This window comes from Triturus cristatus, chromosome 4_1 (assembly GCF_964204655.1).
Source record: "Triturus cristatus chromosome 4_1, aTriCri1.1, whole genome shotgun sequence".
NCBI lineage: Eukaryota > Metazoa > Chordata > Amphibia > Caudata > Salamandridae > Triturus > Triturus cristatus.
The window spans coordinates 992,966,715-992,993,523 of record NC_140585.1 but is presented as its reverse complement, the minus strand read 5'-3'; the positions used below and the strand labels follow the sequence as shown (position 1 = coordinate 992,993,523).

At 46.5% G+C, this 26,809-nt stretch overlaps 1 protein-coding gene across 4 annotated transcripts in view; it reads right to left on the bottom strand.

Annotated features, from left to right (window-relative positions):
• CEP290 (centrosomal protein 290) overlaps window positions 1-26,809 on the bottom strand; it is a 1,516,454-nt gene that overhangs the window by 1,199,525 nt on the left and 290,120 nt on the right. For all 4 annotated transcript variants that reach the window (XM_085653911.1, XM_085653913.1, XM_085653912.1 and 1 more), the window contains exons 15-17: window positions 25,604-25,704; window positions 25,431-25,518; window positions 4,573-4,682 (exon numbers count right to left, since the gene is read on the bottom strand). In XM_085653911.1, coding sequence (XP_085510037.1) covers window positions 4,573-4,682; window positions 25,431-25,518; window positions 25,604-25,704 — 299 coding nt within the window. The remainder of the gene's footprint in view (window positions 1-4,572; window positions 4,683-25,430; window positions 25,519-25,603; window positions 25,705-26,809) is intronic.

The window sequence follows — 26,809 nt, the reverse complement described above, 5'->3', positions numbered from 1 at the left end:
GGCAAACTTGTCCAGAAAGAAGGAGATATATGATGGCACTGCTGATGAAACCTAAAGTTAACTCACTCGCCTTGCCAATGTAATGGCGATAACGAATACCATTTTAAGAGTAAGTAATCGTAATGAAAAACTGTGCATAGGCTCAAAAGGCAAGTACATCAGGTATGTCAAGACCAGATTCATATTCCATTGTGACATTGTAAATGGAATAATATGCACAACCCCTTAAAGAAACATCGCAACATCTGGTAAATGTATAAAAGCCACAAGGGCCCCTAAATAACCTATAACTGTGGCCACAGCAAGGCCTTGCTGGGCCAATGAAAAATAAAACATGAGAGAGTATCAAAAAGGGAAGCTTGTAAGGGCTGAATATGACAGGAGGAACGCAACACCAAAACCTTTTCCCAGCGTCCTACATGAACAGTTTTAGTAGAACGTTTGGCTGCTAGTATTACACCAACCACTTCAGGAGAGCGATCATATGCAGCCAGCTGCTGCTACTCAATCTCTCCCGCATGGAGGTGAAAGTTATGCAGACTCGGGTATAGGACTTTGCACTGCTGCTGCAACAAGAGATCTTCCCAAAGAGGCAGCCGAATTGGAGGACAGATGCTCATAGCCGGAAGCATTGGGTACCACACTCTCCTCATCCAGTCTAGAGCCACTAGGATGACTTGGGGCAGGTCTTGGTAGGGGAAGATAGGCATATAGGAGTCACAAGCCCCAATCTAGGCAGCAGTCATCGAGGAGGGGGGGGGGGGGATATACTGTCTTTGAAACGCTAACACACAAAGGTAGAGACACTTCAAGCTCTCTTTGGTGGTGAATAGATTAATTGGAAGACTTCCTGTGCCAACTTGGAGTGCAAATGCCATTCATGAGCATTTAGGCAACACCCGATGAGTTTGTCCACCCTGGCGTTTAAAGATCCTGCCAGGTACTTAGTAACCCTGCCCTGAGCGTCCAGCCACTTCCAAAGGCATAACGCTTCCTCGCACAGGGGCCATGACCTCAATCAGCCTTGCTTGTTGCAATATCAGGAGCAGGGTGAAGGCTGGTTTGCATATGGCTTGGTCCAAACTTGGTGGCATTGTGAGCAAAAGAACAATAGATTTAATCCAGCACTCTTGACTGAGAGGGAGTGTTTGAAAGGTTTCAGCACTTCGGGCATCATCTTGTTGAGTTTACAATACCACATGGCAATCATGTTGTCAGTGAGCACCTATTCCTTTCCCCTAGTGATGGATGGGAGGAGCGCCTTCAGTGCCAAGCTAATCGCTCGCAACTCCAACAAGTTGATGCAAAGGCATAGTTCAAAGGAGGACACAGGAGACCAAAAGGCCCAGAAGACTCGGAGGCACTCTTAGTGAGACCCAGGATGCAGGCTAAAACATCAGGATCATAGACCAAATGTCCCAGACACATTGAGGTAGAGGGATAGCTCGGAAAAGCACCGTGTCCAGGATGGCTCCGATGAAGGGGGGTCGCTGTGAAGGTATCAAGTGTGACCTCGGCACAGTGATGGAGAAACCCAATGATATTAATTTGTTGGCCGTCATCTGGAGTTGGTGTGTAAATGATGTAAGCTCACCTTCAATAACCAGTCATCTAGGTATGAAAAGACTAATTTTCCCAACCTCTACAGATGGGTTACGACCACCACCACCTTTGTGAACACCCGAGGTGCTCTGGTTATGCAAACCGGATCATGTGAGAACTGACAGTGCTCTTTGCCTACCTGAAGTATGCATCCCTCAAGTCCAGCACTACCATCTAGTCTGCCAAATCGAGGGCCGAGAGAACTTGAACCAGGAAGAGCATCTTGAGCTTGACTCTCCTTAAGAAGTGAGAGGGCAGAGATCCTTTTTCAGAATAAGAAAGTAACGAGAGTAACTACCAGTCCCAATTTATGAAACAGGCATCCTGTCTATTGGTACCCTGGCCAAGAGAGTCAGAACTTCCGCAGAGTATAGTCAAGTGATCCTCCAGCAAATGTGTTGTGCGTAGCATGTCGGGAGGATGAGAAAGGAAGGGTAGAGAGTAACCTTGTTCCACAATCTGAAGCATACAATGATCTGAAGTGATGCTTCTCAATTGAGGGTAGGTAAAAGGTGATTCGACCTCCAACCGGTCGATCTTGAGGTGTCAAGATCAAATTAAAGGGGTGTTACTGCAGTTGCAGCAGGGGGAGCGGAGGACTGAATGGAATGCTTTCCTTGGTAACCTGAAAGTTGATGACCTGCTTCCCGACATCTTCCTTTAAAGGACTGGGCGGTCTGCTGCTGTTGAGACAAATACTGCCTTTGTCTCAACATAAAGCCTCTTCTAAAGCCATTGTTGCTGGGAAAATGGCTGAATTTGAGTAGCTAAGTCCAATGTGCTTGTGGTGGGTTTACTACCCATGAACCTTTCAAGGGCTGAATATGCCTTAGCCTTGAAACGCTTAGAACCATCAAAGGGCATATCCATGAACTATTGTACATCTGTGGAAAAGTCTGTAGAGGGAATCCAAGCATAGCCTCATAGCACCACACTGATACCAACTGGTCTACCAAGATTATTAGTGGTGTCTAAATCTACCCTAACAGAATACTTTGCAGCCTCCTGTCCCTCATTGACCAGATGTTGTAATACCTGTCGACTTCATCAGAGACTGCTGGCAGAATATAAGCTGCTGTATCCTATAAAGCATGGAAGTATCTCCCTAAAAGACACAACATATTAATAATTCTAAGAGTTAGGTTGATCCATGAAGACTTCCTTTGCATATGCTTCCATTCCCTTCAACTCCCTCTCAGGAGGAGTGGGTGAAAACTCATTTGAGTTGATACGACTCATAGAAGCCTGAACCACGAGGCTTTCTGGCCTTGGGTGTTGAACCAAAAATTCCGGATCCTCAGAAGCTGAACTATGGCGTATTGCTACCTGCCTATTAGTTGATGGGCAAGATCCTGGTTTTGCCCAAGTGCCCACTGTAACACCTGTTAACGCTTCAGTAAAGGGTAACAAAGGCTCTTGGGATAAGGTGATTCCAATCCTATATCAGGCAAAGTATCTAACCCGCTAGCTCCCCTAAGATCATCTTGAAACTCACCTTGGTTGGAAAAGGGTTGACATTCATTATCATGGATTCATTCTTCTCCTCCGAACTCTGGCTCTGATTGGTCTTAAACTCCTATCCTAGGGGGGGGGGGGAGGAGCATGATCTGAATCCAACAATATGATTCAATCTTTGATTGGTGCTAGTGATGGCGTCGACAACAGTACTGGACAAGGCAATAGTGACATCAATTGCGGCGCCAAGAATGAAGGCAAAGGAAATTTCGATGCCAGAATCAATGGAACTGGACCACACGTCGACATCTACCTTGGAGCGATGTTAAGAGGCCCAGCTGATGAGGTCAGATATGCTGATGAGACTTCAGCTGGAGGCCTCCTCTGATCCATAGGACCCAAAGGCACACCAAAGGGATCCGGTGTGGTAGCAAAAATTATTTCCTTATCCATCTTCAGCTGATAGCGCGGATCTGGCGTGGCAACCAGAGCTGAAGGAATCTGGAAAGGGAATGGTGTCGCTGCCGGTTACGTAATGGGGGATCGGCTCCATGCTCTCGAGGTGCCAGATGCATAGGACAACTCTCAATAATGTGACTGTCTTGATGCAGATTAGCCATGTTTAGATTTCTTGTGTTTTTATGGCTTTTCCTAGAGCTAATTTGCCTTGAGGAATTCCAGTCATGAAAACAACCGCAGCACTCTCTCTACCACGACTGCGGTGCCGCCAACTTCAAACTAGTCAGGGTCTTTGACTTCCACAACTCTGTGACTGCCAACTTTGGCTTGCAGTCGCAAATAGCCTATTTATTAATCTTCACACACGACCAGCACAACCTCAAATAGTAGCCTGTACCAAGATACCAAAGAAAGACGTTGTGTGGATCTATAACCAACATCTGAAGGTTATACAACATACAGGGTTTAAACTTTGACGGTTTAGGTAACATTTTTATCAAAGAAAATACAATTTCCAAAGAAATTTGCCAAAGATTGTCAAATGACAGTTGAAGCTCCGGATCAGCTGGGTAGAAAGAAAATAACTAATGCCAGTGTGAGCAAGTGACGCATATAAACTGTTCCCAACAGCATACCTACACGTGACAGAGTGGCACGAGGTGGCATGATATTGCACAACACCATTATGCAGGAGCTGGAGGGAATTGCTATGAAAAAGTTTCCAGATACAGTCTGACACATGGATGTATTCAAAAGGTGAGGGATCTGCGGTTCGAGGTCTCAATCAGAAGCATCTGTTGTCTTCTCTCATGGATAATGTTTTATTGCATACACTCGCACCATTTATTCAAGGCATAAGAAAATGAATTATTTCATAATTGTGGTTCAACAGCACAGGAATCCCCACAAATGTACAGACTATTAGAAACCAATATAATAAATTCTCTACTGCATGAACCTAATGAAACGATGGTGAATCTAAGCAGAGTTCAATTCTGGAGATTTGTTATAATTATTTTAGTGGAGTCGGTTAAAGAACACATTTGATATTCCTACCTTGTCTTTGTTACTCTCAATACTTTTTGGGAGTCCGAAGCCTGGTGATCTTTTTATTGTCCTTTCATCACCAAAGTTATCAACCAGCTGCAAGTCATCTGCTGTCAGTCCTAGTAAAAAGAACAGAGATTACTTAAAATAAAATGCTGCACTAAACCGAACAGGAATTCTTTTTTCCTGGTATCATCATGAGATGTGTTATCACCTACATGTATGTAATAATTCTCAATTGAAAAGCGTAAAATAAATTATAGTATTTAATTTTTTGCTTATAGAGCACACCGGATAGTACTGCAGCTTTAAGAACACTAAAAAGTAGAAGAGGGTGCTGCAGATAAATTATATAGATCTTTAAGCATTTTCGAAATTGTCCTTAGTCAGTGATACAGTACAAGTCCACAGGTGGAGGGTTCCAGAGCAGGGTTCCAATATTCTGATTGCTCTCCCACCAAATCAACCCTGTTTAAAGCAGACCACATGGAGCAGAAGATGGGAGTTTTACCTTGGGCCCTACCAGAGATTTACTGAACTGCATGTATGATAGAAAGACAAGGCACATCTTATAAAAGACTTAGAGGATGACACAAAGTGCTTCATACTGTATCCACAGCTTCATCGGCATTCAAGGCAATGACAGATAGGCAGGTGACATACATGGTTGTGGCTACACAAGACAGCACTCTAGTATTGCATCCATGTTCTGCAGGCTCTGTGTATTATTCATTAGCATTGTGTGGATCTGAGGTAAATGGGGCTCCAGAAGACCAAGTAAGAATTGGCACAGACAGCCATCACTTAGCTGTGCATTGAGGATGGCAGAAAGGGTTATTTTTTTGTTTGCATGAATATAATGCCATATGTGCTTCCACTCTGATGGCAGACTTCCTTTTTATACACTGCTGCTATGGACCACATGCACTATAACGTTGCAAATGCGTTGAGAATTAAGATTAGGTATTACAACTAAAATCACCTATGCCACAAACGGGTCTCCACAGTGACCACCCTCTAACTAGTCAGACGGTTAGAATATGTCAAGAGCAGAGGTAGGGCTGCAGACCCATACATATTCAGGAGTGCAGGTGGCAATTTAGAGCCTTTGATGCATGCTCAAGACAAAATATCAAAAAGCATATAAAAATATCAGGTGACTAGGCGAGTTAATGCTTTATCAATAAGGAATTCCATCTCATTCCAAGAGGGAGAGGCAAGCGGTGTAGCAGCTGGCCCTACTGTGGGAGTTCCCACATTCTCCCCCGGTGTAAGTCTGCGTCAGTGCATGTTTCAATTGTTCTGGCTTTAAAAAAATCTCAAAACGTGGCTGTTTTAATTCGCTGCCTTTTCACCTATCTGCCGGTTCGAGCGCTGAGATGTCCCTTCGGAGCTGAGTCGTAGCGCTAGATCTAGAAACAATTAACAAGTCTGTTTCTATCTGAACCAAGGCAGTATTAGACTGTTGGTGTTACTAAGGCTGTTATATCACAACTTTCTCCGTAGACTAGAAATCGTTTTTTTATTTTTAAAATTCATGATCCAGAGAGCACTTCCTGAGCAAAAAAAAGATACAGTCACGTACAACAAGCATCAGTCATGGCCCAAGGAAGTTGCTAACTATCAGCGCGAAGAGGTAAAGTAAAACCAATTTACGAATTTTCACCCGGTCACGGTCTAATTGAGAGCCCACCTGTTACTTTGTGCCGGCAGGAAGACACATTTTATGTATGCTCGAAAATGGAAAAAGTGCCAAACAAATGATTTTGCACCAAGTCACAATGATGGTGGAGGCAGGATAAGAGACAGCCAAGATAGGGGACACTGTGGTGGTAAGGCGGTACAATTGTTCAGCTATGTTTTTATTGAAAAATAGAGGTTCGCCGCAGAAGCATTAGCGATGTTAATAAGTACTTTACATATATTATTTTGATTATTAGGAATGAAGGATACCTTGGAAGGACAATGGTGACTTTTTCACCCAAACAACCATTGTGTGGTATGTTTTAAGCCGGCGGGGCAATAACTTGTTAGACTAGTCAGAGGGTTTCCTTCATGTGTGTTCAATGTCGCTCATTTTCCACTTCTGGATGGAGAGCTTAGCTTGTTTGTCTGAATATACAGTTTTTTCATTTTCGGAGGGCTGGTCTGCGCTCTGGTCAGAGGTACTCTTTCAAACTAGACAAAACAGGGCCAAGAAAAGGTGCAATTACAAGATTTCTGCTAGTGAAATGATTCACAAAAACGTTCAAGACAAGGTTATTGCATCTGTGGCAGAGGAAATAAAGAGTTCCTTCATGGGCCAAGCCTAGATGTGGTGAACAAAGGTAACGATGGGCATTACCATGTGCCCATTTCTACCAATGGGCACTGTCCTTCAACTAGAATGGCAATTTCAGTTGCGCGCAGATGTACGCCTGAATTACTGTTTACCATTACATTCGGTGTGAATCCCACAAGTTAGAAATTGCCAACTAAGGACATCCAACCCGGAGGCTAATACATCTGCCCATATGCTGTGGTCATTTGAAAATCAGATCATGGAGGATATGAAAGGAAGTTCAACAATATATCAGAGGGCCATGTACCACATTTTCAAAGACTGCGATGTATTTGTTAAGGGTTTCCAAGATGATATACTTGAATTTTCCAAAGATCACCAAGACCATCTAACTCATCTGGGGGAAGTTTGCAAAAGATTAGAAGATCATGGTTTAACACTTTAAAAAGCTAAATGTAAATTATTCCGCTCTTCTGTAGAATACTTGGGTCACACCTTATCTGGTGAAGGTGTCGTACCCAAGAAATCTTTGGTTGATGCCATTGTGAAGGCTCCTGCACCTGACACCAGAGAAAAATTACTTTCCTTTGCAGGGATGTGCGAATATTATAGCAAATTTATGAAGAATTTTGCAACAAAGATGGAGGATTGAAGAGGTTTTGCACGTTGTATTATGACAAGACTCTAGAAATGACAGCGACACCAGAGCACTGGAATTCACTCTGCTATTTATGGAGACATTTATAGCTGTTTAGAAGAAGACCTCATTATACAAATGAGGCGATTGCTTAAAAATACTAATTTCTGTTAGACATACGATATCCAGATTTCTACCCAAAGCTACCTGGTTTAGCTTTTAATAACAAGATGTACACCCAGTAATAACTGAAAATCCTGCCTAGTATCTTTCATAGAAGGGTTTCTCTATTGCTACACCTCTTTCCACTGCCTTCTGATATTTCCCTTTCACCCCTCATCGTATCGCTCAATAAGCCTTTTTTACTCTTTGTACTACCCTCCTTGTATGGCTGGATTATGCTACTTTTTGAGCTGTGCAACTAAACTTGCCAAACACACAGTTTTTAACACAGTGTTTGTCAGACTTTTCCCTTCGCACCAGTATAATTCCCCAAAACTCTGCTAACACAAATCCTTACATATGCGATATTACCACTTCTTGGACAATATTTGACTAGTAAAGGTTCCTAGATGTATGTTTGTGTTTCCGGGAAACAAATAAAAATACTGAACAATGTTGTTTAAAGTAATTGGTTTTCACAGTTTCTTTAAAATAATGAACCTGTTAACTGAGATTTCTCCAGAGAGTGCACCATACAAATCTTTTTATCAAGCACACAGACAGAAATATCCTTTGCTTGGTTACACTGCAAGACAAAGGAGGCAAATGTGTTTGGACGAGGTCAAAAAGACATTTTGAGAAAAACATTGGTCCCAGGTGTCCACAAACTCCCTGGGAGGTAACAAGTTAAGATAACTTGCCTAATGCAGAGTGAATACATCAGAAATGGTAAAAGTGCCTCCTAACCTTTCCAAGTTCATCTTCACTGCTGAACCTGTTTATCTGAATGCTTGCACACTGAACAGCAAACTGTGATATTAGCTACCAGTGGAGAAATGATGTAACTTGGGGTAGTGGTGTCCACCCTTTTGTCCAATGAGGGTGCCCATAACATAGTTGTTCATACTCAAGTAATTCCTATCTACGAAAACATTTAGAGGCCACAGAAAGTTGATCGCAGGGAGCGCAATTCAATTACAGTTAAATGAACGCAAACACTGAACACCACTGTTGAAAGTACTCCAGAAATTAACAACCTGAATATTACTATAACTGAGATTCATGGAAATGCACTGACTTGATTGTCCGATCTTCATTCTTAAACACAGAAAAATAACTTTCTCAAACAACCAGGTAGCAGAAAGGTTTGAAAAAAGACTAGACATTCATTAAGACAATTCTTTTAATTTTTCATCTAAGTGTACCATGTCAAGAAAACGTTGCAGCGGATAAGGCGAAACCTTAGTCTTTGAGATATGTTCTGGCATTTTTCGTAATTGGAAAGCCATTATAGGACATGAGGGTTAGTCTTGGCTTTTTAGTGTGGTCAATATATTTATTCTCGATGACCGAGTGGTTGTCATCGACAGTGCTGTCGTCGTCAATGCAGATGATGACATGGGCCTTGGAGAATGTCATTGACGGCGATTAATCTAAAGTTTTTGTTGAACGTGTTCTGGTGGACAGTGTTGCGGTCAACGGTATTCTCGACGGCTGGGTTCTGATCAATGGTGTCGACTAGATGGGATTAGTCGTCAGAAGTTGATGTTGTCAACATTAGTGCTTTTGTCAATGGTGTCATCATCGACAATGTTTTTCTGGGTAGCAAAGTCGATAGTGTCATTGTCACTCTTCCATTGTTGAGGATGATGCTGCTGATGATGTTTTTGTCTACTATAAAGATGAAGAGTTTCTTAGAAGACCTCATGATCATTGTTTTCTTCTTCTTGAGAGTTGCTGGCTCAGAAGAAGGTTTGTGGTGCTTTTTATGGCAATTTTCCAGTCAGACGACTATGTTTGAGGCTGAACTCTCCTCCCTTGCAGACATTTTAAAAGACTTCTTTTGGTGGTTCTTCAGAGGCTGCAGGTTTTACCTTCGGTATTACCTTTGAAGGAAATTCAGTGTAAATGCACCCTTTTATGTAATTTTCCTGATGATCTGAAGAAGCCTTAACCTTCTTCCTCACAAGTCTGTACATCATCCAATGCCATCTTCTGAAGCCATAGTAACAGTCTTGCCTCTCCATCTTTAAGAGGTTTTGTAGAAAATGTTCCCTTATCTCTTATATCTTATCTTATGGGCTGAATGAAGACTGCATCTGCGGGTGCTAAGAGTCGAGCCTCTTTTTTTGCCACAAGTTCCACATGGTCTAAGGCTAAGTAACCTGATGAGCCAATGTCAATTTCCTCAGAAATGTGAAGAAACGCATTAATAAACCTACTTACATGACTGACTGAACTCTACGTCAAGGGACTCCATTCACACATGACGTGTCTTTGGGGATAATTCAAGCATGTGAATCTATGAAAGATCCAATGTTGTAGAATCTGCGTTCATGTACATTTTACCAGTGGATGGGTGAGAGATTGTGTATTTGTGGAGGAAGAGATGAGCTGAAAATAAAGAACAAATTACTCACCTTCGGTAACAACATATCTGTAAGAGACATATGTTAGTTATAGATTCCTTACATTAGAATTACCCCCAGGCGTCTGACTGGATCTGGAAGGAATATGCTACTTACCAGTATGCATCTGTTCTTGGCATGTAGAGCTGCAGATCTACACACTTTTGCATAGATTGCCATCTGGTGTTGGGCCCGGATGTCTGCAGTTTGTTTTTCCTCTTGGAAAGTCTTTGGAAGTCACAAGGTCGGTGACTCCTCCCTTGGATCGTATTGCGCATGGGCTTCGGCTCCATCCTCAGATTGTTTTTCGCCAGCAGGGAAAGATAGAGCGTAGTAACAACAGTGAAGAAACCCATGTGTGTTGTATCTAAATAAGCTAAACTGGAACAGATACAGTTAGCCGGGAAGGCGGGTGGGCGTGTGTAGATCTGCAGCTCTACATGCCAAGAACAGATGCATACTGGTAAGTAGCATATTCCGTTCGAGGCATATGAGCTGCAGATTACACACTTTTTCATAGACTATATAGCAGTTCCCAACCTTAGCGGCGACCACCGGTATCCGTTGCAGTGGTTTGAAATAGTGTTTTAAGTACAGCCTGGCCCACACTAGCTTGTTGCTTAGTTTGCACATCTACACAATAGTGTTTGGTGAAAGTGTGCGGTGTTGACAATGTAGCTGCTTTGCAGATATCGTTTAATGGGATGTTCCCTAGAAATGCCATAGAAGCCCCTATCTTTCGTGTAGAATGGGCTTTAGGGGGAACGGAAAGCGTTCGTTTTGCTTTGTGGTAGCAAATCTGGATGCATTTTACAATCCACCTAGCTATCCCTGATTTTGAGATGGGGTTGCCCTTGTGTGGTGGAGAGAAAGAGACAAACAGTTGTTTGGTCTTTCGGAAAGGTTGTGTTCTCTCGATGTAGTAAAGTAAGGCTCGTTTGACATCTAGCGTGTGCAGAGCCCTTTCTGCAACGGTCTGAGGTTGCGAGAAAAATACTGGTAGTTCTAGAGAATGGTTTAGGTGAAAAGGGGAAATGACCTTAGGTAGGAATTTTGGGTTGGTACGGAGAACAACCTTGTTCTGGTGCATTTGAAGAAAAGGTTCTTGTATGGTAAGTGCTTGTATCTCACTGACCCTTCTAAGGGAAGTGATGGCTACAAGGAAAGCTGTTTTCCATGTTAGGAATTGCAGTTCGCATTTATGCAAAGGTTCGAAGGGAGGCCCCATCAGCCTTGTGAGAACGATATTTAAGTTCCACACAGGTGAGGGTGGTACTCTGGGGGGAATTATTCTTTTCAGGCCTTCCATGAAGGCTTTAATGGCAGGTAGTCTGAAGAGTGATAGATGTTGCCTGTTTTGTAAGTAAGCTGCAATTGCTGCGAGGTGTAGTCGAATGGACATATAGGCTAGATTACACCTTTGTAGGTGGAGTAAGTAGCCTATGATGTGTTGTATAGACACGTCCAGAGGATTGATGGTGTTGTTATGGCAATAAACAACAAATCTTTCCCACTTGGCAGCGTAGCAGGCTCTAGTGGTAGGGCGTCTAGCTTCTCTGATGACGTTCATACAGTCAGGGGGAAGATTTAGGTACCCAAATTCTAGGATTTCAGAAGCCAGATCGCAAGGTTGAGCTGACCTGTGTCCGGGTGCCTGATCTCTCCATGGTTCTGGGTTAGGAGTCATGGTGAGAGGTGTAGCTTTTGGTGTGGTACTACCGAGAGTTCCAGCAGCGTGGTGTACCACGGTGGTCTAGCCCACATTGGAGCTACTAGGATTAGTGTGAGGGAGTGCTGTTGTAGTTTTCACACCACTAATGGAATGAGTGACAGAGGCGGAAAAGCGTACGCAAATTTGCCTGACCAGTTCATCCATATCGCAATTCCTTTGGACAATGGGTGTGGGTATCTGGCGGCGAAGCTTGGGCATATTGTGTTTTCGTGGGTGGCGAAGAGGTCTATCTGCGGATGCCCCCACATTTGAAAGAACGGATGAAGAACCTGTGGGTGAAGTTCCCACTCGTGGATTTGTTGTGTGTGTCTGCTGAGCAGATCTGCCACGGTGTTTTGGACTCCTGGGACATGTTGAGCTAGGAGAAAGATTTTGTGGGGAATTGCCCATCTCCATATGCTCTGTGCTAATTGAGAGAGCTGTGGAGAGTGTGTGCCGCCTTGTTTTTGTATATAATAAATGGCCGCCATGATGTCTGTGCAAATGAGGACTGCCTTGCCTGAAATCTGTGTTTGAAAAGATTTCAGGGCTAGGAAGATTGCTAGTAACTCCAGATGGTTGATATGGAGTAACTTTTGTTGCGGCGTCCATGTGCCCTGCACTGTGAGGTGTAATAGATGAGCTCCCCAGCCGGAGAGCGATGCGTCCGTTGTTAGTATTATCTGGGGAACCGGGTCCAGGAACGGTCTGTAGGAGAGTAGGGTCTGCTTTCTATGTTCACCCCCACTTTTTGCTTTTGCTTTACTGGTTTTCGACTTAGATGTGGCTGTGGGCCTGCTAATCAGACCCACAGCCCAGCTGTTCTCTCTCTAAATTCATACTATGTACTTTAGGTACATTACCCAATTGGTAAGGATCACCTTCTAGGGCCCTGTACAGTGTACCTTAGGTACCCAGGGCATAGGTGTACCCTAGGCCTACCAGGGGCTGCAGCATGTATTATGCCACCCCTGGCTGGCCTTCCATTATGACACAACTGGCTGATCACTGAGCTGGGGCAAGGTCGTGTAATCACCCCTTGCTTAGGTATAGTATTCCTATACCTACCTTATATATAGACACACGGGTGACCTTTCAGTCACTCCTATGGCAGGCCTTAACAATCCTGAAGGCAGAGTGCTTGGTAACATGTGAGATGGTGCTCTAGCATGAGCTGAGCCTGTCTGCAGCTTTTGGAACCATGTCCTTAAAACTGTTCTATGATATTGCCTACCATATACTCTTAAAGTGCCTTATAATCCTCGCGGTTATGGTAACTATGGTTTGGCTTTATCAAAACATGCCGTGTAAGGTGTCTAACACTTTGGAATACTACCCCCACTCCATTTCTGGCGATGAGAATAGTATTCCTCCCTTCTAGAGGGAGAAGACATGTTGATGACCTACTACCCGGTTAAAGTTAACCAGAGCCCCAGCATCACAAAATGGATGCTGCTGCCACAGACACAAGTCTGACCTCCTGCTGCTGGGAGTCCTTCCAGCGAGGGAGGCTTGGACAATAGGTTTCCTGCCTTGAGAGGTGCTAGCACCACCCTAGACAGGGCTTAGTGTATTGGGGCAGGGAGGGATGAATGAAACGAGACACTGCCTGGGGCACACAAGGTGTCCCATGCTTAGTCCGGTTCAAACCGGTGCTGGGGCACTCCAGCCCCAGTCCTGGCGCGATACTAGACAAAGGGAAGGGGGTGTAACCACCCCCCTCCCTGGTCCCACTCATAGGAGGGACCTAGCAGGTAACCCAGCCCCCCAGATTAGTATAAGAGTGGGAGCTGAGTCCCTAGGACTTTGGATTATCCTGAAAACTGCAACTTGAACAGAAACTCTGGACCTTCGACATTCGACTACGGAAGAAGACTGAAGAATTTCCCTTGTGGTCAAGGAGTGGCCACCCTGTGGAAACAGGCACCAACAAGCGACCTGCCGTTTGCTTTGCCCGAAGTTCTACGAGGAACCGACTGCAGAGCCCGACCAGCGCCTTGACTTCCAGACTTCTCCGACCCTGATCCACATCCACAGCAAAGCTGAGATCCGTGGAGGCGACGAGAGACGTGGGACCGGCTACCTGGGAAAATTGGCTACTAGCTTCCAGCGCAGCTTCTGAGGCATCCTCGAAGTTGTGCTCTGGGGATTGAGAAGCCCTAACCCCGAGCACCATCTGCACCGAAGATGAGCCCTCCACACTCCACGAGTTCTGCGTGGGGCCCAGCTGCATTTTCCTGCTCGACGCGTCTGTCCGGATACTAGTAGCCTCAGTGACGACGAAACCTTAACTTTCCACCGCTGGTATGGCTCCTCCAGACTAGCCCTTGCTTCCCTGCAAAAGAGAAGCACCTCAGGCCTTCCTGGTCTGCAACAGAAGCGAATCCTTCATCCTGCGTGGGTTGCGCTTGCCAAGGCTTGTTGGGTCCAAACTCGACATCGACACCGCCAACAGCAAGAGCCCTCGTGGGACAGCTCGCCTCCTGGTTCTGGTCGTCCTCGATGCCTCCTGGTACCCGTGGCTGCTGCGACAAGCTTCACCTCTTCACCTGCATCTTCACGACATCGCCTTGTTCCTTCCTGGTTCCTTCCCGGCTCCTGGCTGGTGACCTAGACTCTGTCCCCTCTGCTTGCAGGTATCCTCCTTCTTGATTCCATCCTTGGAATCCACCGGACACTCTTCACTGACTGCCTGTCAGCATCTTTCTTCAGGCATCCATAGGAGTCGACGACGAAACCAGACGCAAGTTCACACCTATGCACCCGCAGCCCGTGGGCTAGGTAACTTGAGTACTCCGGTGCTCACAAGGGTATTGACTATCCTAGGGTCTAGTTTCCAAGTCTCTAACTCCTAGCTCCTTCCAAAGTGTCCTAAAACTCTTTATTTCTAAACATTACTATTTCTATCGACTTCAACGCATTACGCGTGAGTGTTTCCACTCTGCACCTGAATCCCGTGGGCCTCCCACTGCCTAGTAACTGGTAGTATAGTGTAGCCCCAGCGATCCCCTAGGCCTAACCTGTGTTTGTGACAGGTGTGCCGCCACCACCGCTAGGCACTTGGTGAATACCCGTGGTGCTGTTGTGACTCCGAACGGGAGCACTTTAAATTGGTAGTGTTGCCCGTCCACTACAAATCTGAGGTACTTTCTGTGAGCATGGTCTACTGGAATGTGGAAGTATGCGTCTTTCAAGTCCAGTGTGGTGAGAAAGTCGTTCTGGGAGAGGAGCAGAAGTACCTGCTGAAGCGTTACCATGTGAAAATGGTCTGAGTGTATGTATGTGTTTAGGGGCCGGAGATCTAGAATAGGTCGTAGAGTCTCGTCCCTTTTTGGTATTAGAAAATATAGGGAGTAGACCCCCAAATTTTGTTGATTGACAGGAACGTGTTCTATTGCCTGTTTTTGTAGGAGGGAGATTACCTCCTGTTTAGTAATGTTGAATGTTCTTGTGACATTGGGCGTTGCCTGGATGAAATGTTTTGGGGGGGTAGATGTTAGTTCCAGGCAGTAGCCTGACCAAATTATTTGGGTCACCCATTTGTCTGAGGTGATGGTCTCCCAGACATGAAGGAAATTTTGTAGTCTGCCCCCGACCAGAGTGGAATGGTCTGGGGGGAGCGGGGGGAAGTCATTGGGTAGTAGGTGTGGCAGAACGGGCGTTGTTTGTTTTGCCTCTGCCCTTGTTGTTGTTACCCCTGTAGTCGCCTCTTTGGTAACCTTTTGTAAAGGTGGTCTGAGTAGGGAATTTGTACGATGTGGACGCTGTGTCTGAGGAGTAGCCTCTGGATGCACTCCGAAAGGAGGAGCGGCGAAAGGAGCGTCTGGGCAGGTGAGCATCCGGGACTTCGGGAGACCACAGTAGGTGCCAGGCGATGGTAGCTTCTCAACCAAAATTGTTGTGAGGAGCGCCCCCCTCCCGATTCCTGAACAGCGCTCTCACTCAGCCATAGTGTTTTGCGCTGCAGTGTCCGCAATTGCGCCGACACTGTGTCCACACACCTTAGCGAGTGTGTAGGTAAACAACCTTTTTAAGTTTTTTCACTTACCACGTGGCACTTCACACTTTGCCACTCACTTAATGCACTGGTCCTGACGAAAGCTCCACATTTTTATACGAGAGCTGAAACATGTAGACCTACAACACAGACAACTAGTAGATAATTATTTCTTCAGTAGTTGCATCACATACCCTGCTTTTTAGTCTATATCCTGAGCCGCCAGTAATAAATCTTCTTAAGGTAAGGATTCTCAGAGATATATGTTTTTAACTATCACTACATCACACTCTTGCACCACACCAGCTCCGCTGTAGCCAGGCGTCGCAGCACAACCGGGGGGCATTCGGCCACCCGGTTGGGGCCCCAATGATGAAGCATGACACCAACCAGGTTGGTGTGTGAGGGGTCTTTTAACCTACCTTGTGGGTTCCCAAACACTGCCTCACAGTGATCGAACCACACTACATTGGGCCCGTCCACCATTGACAAAACTTATCTACATCCAGGGGATACGGACGTACCTCTCCCTTTTCCCTAGCTCTCTCATTGTTCTCTACACAGAGACTGTAAGGCCCCCATGGATTTTGGGGTATCCGTGTCCTTTTTCATCTTCTCTAAGGCCTCATCCACCTTTGGCCCGAATAGATGTTCCTGGTCAAAGGGCTGGTTAAGGATGGAGGCTTGTACTTCTGGTTTAAACCCAGATACCCTTAACCAAGCATGACGACGGAGAAGGACGCAGTTGTTGATGGCCCTGGAGGCTGTGTCTGCTGCATCTAGGGCACAACGTATAGAGGTGTTTGTGATTGTTTTACCCTCTTGAATTAACTTGTTGGCTCTACTTCTATATTTTTCAGGGAGATGGTGCATTTTTCTTTCTAATTCGTCATAATGAGCCCTGTCATATCTGGCCAGCAGTGCCTGAGTGTTTGCTATACGCCATATGTTGGCGGCCTGGGATGCTGTGCGTTTGCCTGATGCATCTAGCAGTTTTGACTCCTTGTCAGGTGGTGGTGCATCACTTGACGCTTGTGAGTTTGCCCTTTTACGTGCCGTAGATACCACTAAGGAATCTAGTGGCGCTGGTCCTCTGATGTAAGAGGGATCTGAGGGAGCAGGTTTGTATTTCTTTTCAATACGTGGGTTAAGGACCCTGGCTCTAACTGGGTCTTTAAAAACTTCTGCTGCATGCTTTACCACCCCTTTGAGCATGGGCAGTATGGAGGTGGACCTATGTGAAGTATCGAATGTGTCTAGGAGGAAATCTTCCTCTACAGGGTCATTATGCATGTCCACCCCGTGATAATGTGCTGCCCTTTGCAGAAGATGGTTAAACCCTAATGAATCTTCTGGTGGAGATGGTCTAGAAGGGTAAATATCGTCTTGTGGGACGTTGGGGATATCTGGTATATTGTAATCGTCCCATGGATCTGGAGATCCTGTAGGGGTGGGGTCTTGTGGCACATCCCCTGTATCATCATATGGGTCCCCCCTGATCATCATCGTCTGGAGACGGAGTAGGAGAACAATGAGGTGGGGGTGGAGAGGGCAGTGGGGGTGGAGGTGGGGAAGGAGGAGGAAGTGGAGGGGGAGGGGAAGGTATTCTGAACGAAGAGGTAGCAGAGTCCTTCCTTTTTGGAGGTGGAGGCGGAGCAGGCTTCTCCAAATGTCTCTTCTTAGCAGAGAGTGTCAAACGTCCAGTTTTTGGATCCTTGGTGAGAGTTTTTTGCAAGGGATCCGGTGTAAATAGCTCTGGTGAAGTAATTTGGTCCGTCGGCGCCGAAGGCGTCGGGCCGATGATTTTTTAGGTTTTTCCGTGCCGGTTTGATGTTTAGAACCCGGCTTGGGACCCTCCGGTCACTTGGTCGGCGCCGAGATGGTCTTCGGCTTGGAAGTGTCGGTGCCGATGGCCTTGTGTGGTTTGGTCAGCACCGAAGATGGCGTCGGTGCCGAAGAGCTGGGTTTCGACCCCGAGGGCTTCGGTGCAGAGCTCGGTGTCGAGGTGGAGGCCGGTTTCTTTTTCAGTGCCGAAGTGTGTTTCTCGGCACCGCTGGCAGGCTGGCTCGAGCCCGAGCCGCCGGAAGGCTTACTTGGCTTCTTCACCGGGCCCGAAGGTGGGGTGTGTGAAGCAGTGTCTCTGGTCTTGCCTAGGCCCGGAGGCGAAGGCGTGATCGAAGCCTTTTTGGGTGTCGGCGCGGGTGTGGGAGGGGGTAGATTGCTACTCACGACCCTCTGCGCCGGAGTGATGTCCTTCACATCTGACTCGTCGGCCTCTGAAGCGCTGACGAGGTCCTCTTCGGTGCGATGATGTTCCGGATCGTCGATGTCGTCTCCGAAGATGTCGACTGGAATGGACGTCGAGGAGTGTGCCATGTTCCTTCTGGCTCTTCGGTCCCGAATAGTCTTTTTGGATCGGAAAGACTTACAGGCCGGACAGTCTCGAGCCTCGTGTTCAGGGGAGAGGCAAAGGTTGCATACCTCATGAAGATCGGTGTGGGGAAATTTGGACCCACATCGAGGGCACTTTTTAAATGGAGTTCTTTCCATGACCTGGGACCGGTGCCTGGGTAGGCCTGAAGGCCGCCGTCGACGACTGGAACCAAAGGTTTGTGTCGATGAGAAGGCGCGTTGATTGAAGAGATCGTGATCGAAACAATACAGCGATTGGGGTGAGGATTGCGCGTCGATCGTCAAACTGGAAGCTGTTCGGAACCGGAGCGTGAACATTACATCCGAGCCCGATGGCGTAAAAAAACAATCTGAGGATGGAGCCGAAGCCCATGCGCAATACTTACCAGAGGAGGAGTCCCCGACCTCGTGACTTCCAAAGACTTTCCAAGAGGAAAAACAAACTGAAAGCATCCGGGCCCAACACCAGATGGCGATCTATCCAAAAGTGTGTAATCTGCAGCTCATATGCCTCAAACAAATCTTTTTAGCGGCACCCCTGCACATCGTTTGGTGGCGTCGGTCGACTCCGCGTCCGTCGTCGGCGTTATAGTCGCCAGGATGACGTCGCGGTATCTATTTAGACGCTGCTCCTGTGCGATGACGTCAGTTCTGACACGACTTTCAACGCAAGAAGCGCAGAGCCATGCAAGATACTGACCACTGGTGCACAAAACTAGGGCCTTGCAAGGGAGGTACTATTCCTAGAAGTCAGTTCACAGAGCGGGAGGGTGGGTGGGGCGGTAAGCAATCTATAACTAATATACGTCTCTTACAGATACATCGTTACCCAAGGTAAGTAACTTGTTCATCTGAAAGAGACCATTAGTTATAGATTCCTTACCTTAGAATAGATACCCCAGCAATACCAACCCCGGAGGTGGGTCTGTAAACCAAGTTCACACCAGGAAGTCCTGAAGAACAGAACGGCTGAAAAAGCCGTCTCTTCGGACTTGGCTGTCCAGGCAGTAAAGCTGGGCAAACGTGTGCAAAGATGCCCATGTGGCTGCCTGGGTGGTGGAGAATGGCCGTTCTTAGTTGGTGGAGCGATTTGTCTGGTTAATTTTGATAACGAACGAGACTCCTCCATGCTAATTCCCTTCTTCTTTTCCTTGTAATGTAATGTACATACTTTCTTAAAATGACTCCCTTAATGATACCAATTGAGATTTTGTTTATTTTCGCATACCTACCGAGATCTCAACTTGGTCTATGGGTTATACTCCTGTTGTCTTTACATGTGGCTGCCTGGCAGATGTCCAGTAGGGAACTCCACGTCCCAAAGCAGTAGGGGCTGCCGTCGCCCTGGTAGAGTAGGCGTGCAGTCCTACTGGTGGTTCCTTTTTAGCTAAACAATAGCCAATCTTAATGCATAGGACTATCCATCTAGAGAAGGTAATAGTACGTTTGTGCACAGCCTGAACTTTCTTGACGCCCACATAATCCGCGAAGAGTTGTTCGTCCACCCGGAAATCTTTGGTGAGGTTAAGGTAGAAAGACAGTGCACGTTTTGGGTCCAGACGGTGGAATCGCTCCTCCTCTTTGGAAGGGTGCGGAGCCAGGAAGAAGGTAGGTAATGTGATGGGCTGACCTATGTGGAACGAGGTAACCACTTTGGGAAGAAAAGAGGGCCTAGTAAGGAGGACTACTTTGCCCGGATGTACAGCAAGAAAAGGAGTTTTGAAAGATAAGGCCTGAAGCTCACTCACCCTGCGAGCAGAGGTGATGGCAAGCAAGAGAACAGTCTTCAAAGTAAGGAGACGAAGAGGACAGTTATTTACTGGCTCAAAGGGAGCACACAAGATAAGTGAAGACAAGAATCATGTCTCACTGGGGCATTACAAAAAGATGAGTAATGCTCTTCAGAAAACTGTTAACAATAGGTGACTTGAAAAGAGAAGGCTGATCAAGAAGGCGAAGAAAGGCTGAAATGGCCGAAAGATAGCCTTTAAGAGTGCCCAGAGCAGAGCCCTGCTGGGCCACAAATAAGAATGAAGAGGAGAACCTCTGAAAGAGGGGAAGAAAGGGGATCCAAACCCTTTGCTGGGCACCATGCCACAAATTTGTTCCATCTACATGTGTATACCGTTTTAGTGAGGGACGCCTGGCTGTCAAGATGACATTACAGACTTCAGCAGGAAGGTCAAAAGACATCAACGGTCGCCGCTCAATCTCCACGCAAGGAGGTGAAGGCTGGACAGGTTTGGGTGGAGGACTGTCCCCTGTTGTTGCAACAGAATATCCTCACGAAGAGGCAGTCGGATCGGAGGATCGATGGCCATGCTCAAGAGCTCGGGTTACCAGACTCTTTGTGCCCAGTCCGGTGCCACAAGAATTGCTTGATCTTTTTCAGTACTCTCAGCAGAAGTGATACAGGCGGAAAGGCATACAGGAGGCCGCAATTCCACTCATGATGAAAGGCGCCACCGAGTGAGTGCCGCCTTGGAAACTCCAACGCGTGCATGTTCTTTTGGTGGCGAACCAAGGTTCTCTCCACTGCTAAAAGAGACCTTGCACCAACTCCGAGTGAAGACGCCATTCGAGATCCATCATACAACAGCGGCTAAGTTTGTCCGCCCTGGCGTTCAGGGAACCTGCCAGGTGTTGAACCACCAGGGACATGCTCTGATGTTCCAGACATGTCCAAAGGCGAAGAGCCTCTTGACATAGGGTCCATGACCCCACCCCGCCCTGTTTGTTGCAGTACCACATGGCGGTGGTGTTTGTCAGTGAAAACCTGCACTACTCTTCCTTTGACAGAAGGAAGGAATGCTTTAAGGCAAATCGCCCGGAGCTCCAGAAGGTTGATGTGGAGCCTGGACTCCACCAGAGACCCCTGATCTCCGCCTCTCACATGTGGCCGCCCAATTCCATGAGAGACGCCTCAGTCACTACTGTGAACTCTGACTGGGGAAGGGAGAAGGATCTGCTGTTGACCTAATCCTGGTTCGTGAAGCCACCACAGCAACTGACTTGCCGTCCCCTCCGAGATCTGGACGACATTGGAAAGATTCCCCTGATGCTGCGCCCACAGGAACTTCAGGTCCCACTGCAGAGCCCGCATATGCCATCTGGCATGATCCACCAGCAGGATGCAGGAGGCCACGAGGCACAGCAGCCTCAGGGTCACTCTAACCGAAATCCGGGATAGAGGATGAAACATCGGAATCATAGCCCGAATATCGCTGCTCAGGAGGATAGACCCGAAACTGCGCTGTGTCCAGAAATGCTCCGATGAAAAGGAGATGCAGTGCAGCGTGTGAGAAGTTGGCCTGATGTATGATGTCACTAGTTCTAGTGTACACCTTATATCAGTCCAAACAACCCTTATGGTGATTGGTTGTAAAGTCAACCTTATAGACCAGCTATCCTAGTGGTAGCATGGACAAGAGCAGTCTTAGGCTAAACTCTGAATGGCATGTGAAGCCAGCTGTTATACCATATGTAACCCCTTGAATACCACATGAAAGGACACCACAACAGATATATATATAAAATAAAGTGTATTTATTCTAGTCAAACCCTCAGCACTCTATGAGATTCGAGGTAAGTACAACACAGTCTTATTTAAGCATACATTAAGTCACACAGGTAAGTAATACAGTTAGGCCCTAGGGGCCACGCAAACCATATACTAAGTAAGTGGTATAAGGACCACTGTCACGGAACTAGAATAGGCCTAGGCCATCGCTGGGGCTACACTATACTACCAACAGTTAGGAAGTGGGATGTCCACGGGATTCAGGTGCAGAGTGGAAACACTCACGCGTAATGCGTAAAAGTCGAAAGAATCACTAGCAGTTAGAAATAAGCAGTTTTAGGACACTTCTGGTATAGCTAGAAAGTCGAGACTCGGAAACTAGACCCTAGGATAGTCAATACCCTTGTGAGCACCGGAGTACCCAGGTTACCTAGCCCACGGGCTGCGGGTGCATAGGTGTGAACTTGCGTCGGGTTTCGTCGTGGACTTCTATGGATGCCTGAAGGAAAGTTGCTGACAGGCAGCCAGTGAAGAGTGTCCGGTGGATCCCAAGGCCAGGATCAAGAAGGAAGGAGACCTGCAAGCAGAAGGGACAGAGTCTGGGTCACTAGCCAGTGACCACGTGGAACCAGGAAGAAACCAGGCGATGTCGTGAAGATGCAGGTGAAGAGGTGAAGCTTGTCGCAGCAGCCACGGGTACCAGGAGACGTCGAGGACGACCAGGACCAGGAGGCGAGCTGTCCCACGAAGGCTCTTGCTGTCGGCGGCGTCGAAGTCGAACTAGTACTCACCAAGCCTTGGCAAGCGGAACCCACGAAAAATGGAGGACTTGCTTCTGGTGGAGACCAGGAAGGTGTGGGGTGCTTCTCGTTTGCAGAGGAGCAGGGGCCAGTCTGGAGGAGCCAAACCAGTGGTGGAAAATCAAAGGTGTGTCGTCGCAAAGGTTGCTAGCCAACGGGCAAGCAACCGGACAGACGCGGCAAGCAGGAAAATGCAGAAGGGCCCCACACAGGACTCGTGGAGTGTGGGGGCTGATCTTCGGTGCAGATGGTGCTTGGGGTTGGGGCTTCTCAATCCCCGGTGCACAACTTCGAGGGTGCCTCAGAAGCTGCGCTGGAAGATACTCGCCACTTTTCCCAGGTAGCCGGTCCCACGTCTCTCGTCGCCTCCATGGATCTCAGCTCGGCTGTGGATGTGGGTCGGAGAAGTCTGGAAGTCAAGGCTCTGGTCGGGCTCTGCAGTCGGTCCCTCGTAGAACTTCAGCAAAGCAAAGGGTAAGTCTCTTGATGTGCCTGTTCGCACAGGGTAGCCACTCCTTGGCCACAAGGGAGATTCTTCAGTGTTCTTCTTTCGTCGAATGTCGAAGGTCCAGAGTTTCTGTTCAAGTTGCAGGTTCAGGATAATCTAATTTCCTGGGGCCCAGCTACCACACTTATACTAATCTGGGGGGCTGGGTTGCCTGCTAGGTCACGCCTTATGGGTGGGACCTGGGAGGGGGGTGGTTACACCCCCTTCCCTTTGTCCAGTTTCGCGCCAGGACTGGGGCTGGAGTGCCCCAGCACCGGTTTGAACTGGACTATGCATGGGACACCTTGTGTGCCCCAAGCAGTGTCTAGTTTCTTTCATCCCTCCCTGCCCCAATACACTAAGGCCTGTCTGGGGTGGTGCTTGCCCCTCCCAAGGCAGGAAACCTATTGTCCAAGCCTCCCGTGCCGGGATCACTCCCAGCAGCAGGAGGTCAGACTTGTGTCGTGGCAGCAGCATCCATTTTGTGATGCTGGGGCTCTGGTTAACTTTAACCGGGTAAGTAGGTTTCAACAGGTCTTCTCCCTCTAGAAGGGAGGGATAATATCCTCATCACCAGAACTCGGATGGGGGTATTATTCCAAAGTGTTAGACACCTTACACGACATGTTTTGATAAAGCCCAACCATAGTTACCATAACCGTTTAAGATTATAAGGCACTTTAAGAGTATATGGTAGACTATATCATAGAACAGCTATAAGGACATGGTTCCGAAAGCTGCAGACAGGCTCAGCTCATGCTAGAGCACCATCTCACATGTTACCAAGCACTCTGCCTCCAGGATTGTTAAGGCCTGCTATAGGACTGGCTGATAGGTACACATGTGTCTATATATAAGGTAGGTATAGGAATACTACACCTAAGCAAGGGGTGATTACACGACCTTGCCCCAACTGAGTGATCAGCCAGTTGTGTCACAATGGAAGGCCAGGCCAGGGGTGGCATAATACATGCTGCAGCCCCTGGTAGGCCTAGGGTACACCTATGCCCTGGGTACCTAAGGTACACTGTACAGGGGCCAATAAGGTGATCCTATCCAATTGGGTTATGCACCTAAAGTACATAGTATTAATTTAGAGAGAGAACAGCAGGGCTGTGGGTCTGATTAGCAGGCCCACAGCCACATCTAAGTCGAAAACCAGTAAAGCAAAAGCAAACAGTGGGGGTGAACATAGAAAGCAGACCCTACTCTCCTACACAGCGCTCCGTAAAACTGATGAAGTTGGGTAGGGCACGCTGCAGCTCTTGAAAAGGGAGGGAAGCGCGGAGCCGTCCCAAAGGGCTCCGACGAGGGAGATGGAGAGCGATAACAATCCGGGTCCCGTGGCACGTCGGCCGACAAGAAGGCAAAGAGCGACGGTGCTTCTTCGCCTTCTTCTTCTGCTTCGACTTACCAGAGGAGTGAAAAGATTTCGATGATGAATGGTGATGGCTCCGCGACAGGTCCTGCGAGTTTCCCCTCGACTGGGACCTCGGGCAGCGCAGAGCGGACTGCTGGGCCTCCAAAAGCTTTTGGAACTGCTCCCGCAAAGACTTCGGGTTCAAGGTCCGGCAGTCGGAGCACAACTTCGGGCCATGGTCGCGCTCCAGGCACCAAAGACACACGAGGTGGCAGATCGGTGACCGACGTCAACTTGGGACAGGAGTCACAAGGCTTGAAACCGGGCTAACGGCTGGACATCCTTCGTGCATTAGGAGTCTGAAGATTCAAAAGACGTCGACAAAAAGTCGAAAAAAGGATAGTCAAAAAGCGAATAAGGGGCAAGCTCTATCCGGATCTGCACTGGCTGGCGCAAAAAAAGAAAAGAACTGACGTCAGCACGCAGGGGCGCCATCTAAGTAGATTCTGCGGCGTCATCCCGGCGACCACGATGCCGAAGACGCCACCTACTGAAGAGCAGGGATACTGCTAAGAAAAAATTTCTCTGGATCCAGTCTGACGCCTGAAGATAATTCTAAGATAAGGAATCTATAACTAATAGTCTCTTTCAGATACCGACTTTACAGCATTAAACAGAGACAGGAGCCATGAGCAGGGTTAAAATGAAAAAAAAGAAAAACAAGGTATCAATTTTATATAGGTGACAGTGTAGAGAGTAATAGTTTAACCTCTACTTGTACAGAGAGTGTGTATAATAGTTACAAAGTGATTCACAAAAGGAGGAGAACAGGAAAAAGTCTTGTAATTCATTAGCACTAAACTGAGAGGAAAATCCAAAGGACGCTATATCAGTAGGGATAGTCAGAATACATTGATGCTGCAATGTGTACAAGAAGAGTCACCCACGGCCATAAAAGAAGATGTAGGCCTAAATAAATGACGGTGGTTGAGTTTCAAGGGAGGAGGAAAACAAGGAAGCTTATGGCACATTTTTAGAGTCTAGTAGTCAGTTATAAAAACTGCAACGGATTAAAATAATTAAGTGTTTTACCTAATGAAGCTGCCCTTTTTCCTTTGTCTTGCGCAAGTTTACGGATGTGTTGCTTCAATTCGACTCTTTCTTCCTCCAGTCTCTCAATCTGCACATTTTGAAAATATGTTTCAGATTATAAATTGTGAAGTACTTAAATGAAATGTAGCATCATAAATAAAAATGTTCCTTACCTCTTTTAGCAAAATTTGGTTTTCGGCTCTGTACTGCTGCTGTTTAATGGTTTTGTGGTTTTTGAAGTCGGTTAGATCAATCACTGTCTTTGGATCAAGTCCTAAGGCAGTACAAAAATTGAGTTGGTAAAGAGCAGACATAGTAACATAAATAATGTTACAACAACAATGGGTGTCTATGATCCTCCGGCATTTGCACAGACAGTAAAATATTTTGCCACTCTTGAATTCTAAAGAGTAGTACCACATAGAATTAGGATTCTTACCTGCATCTTCCACAAAATTATAGCTAAATATTAGTTTAGATTTTTTTTAGATTTCACCAAGAGGTTAATTTTTTACAGAGCACATTCAGATGTGCCACAGAGACGTGAGCAAATATTAAACTGAACACCTTAATATAACTTTAAAGCTTGCACATATATTTAGAAGAAAGAACTAATTTACGAATATTATGAAACAGAAAGTCACACTACAAAATTATGAAAGGAGAGGTGAAAGAAAAGCAAACATTAGGTTACCATCTAAAAAAGGAACAAAAAAAGCAAGCCACACAAATATCTTTTAAGGGCTTTTCCAAAAAGTAAGAAGGTTTTAAAGTGGTCAGATTTATACTCCTAAAGGGTTACAGAGCATTGCAGCATCAGCTGATGAAACTGATGGATATCCATGCGCCATAACTGTTTGATATAATGTTTCAGAATCCACCAGACTAAGAAGTTCCACAGTTGAGTTGTGATATGTCTAGCAACAAGCAGTAAAGCAAAAAAATCAGCAGGAATGAAAAATGAGTTGTAATTTTTCCCCGAATAGAGAACTAAATAGTCCCAACTGAACCTGTTTAGTGCCATCTGCATTAAAGTTGGAGAAAAATGAAGATGAAATCCAGAAAGCAGCATGCTAAAGGAGTATGGATCAGAGAAACACCTGTTTTGAAAAGACAGAATACTGTCAAACGTTAGGCCTGCAAACACTGCATGGAACCCTACCTTGAAGCCATTGATAACATAATGGGAATCCCTAACTTTGCCAGTCTTCCATTGTTTAAATACATGACTATACTAGACTTTGGTTGTATTGACAAAACCCATGCCTACTTTCAAGATAGGCAAAACAATACTAAAGCAAGTCAATTGTGATGAAGCTTGGCTAGACAAAATGATGGCCACAATAGGCTCCTGCCTGGCGACCCAAAATAAGAATATC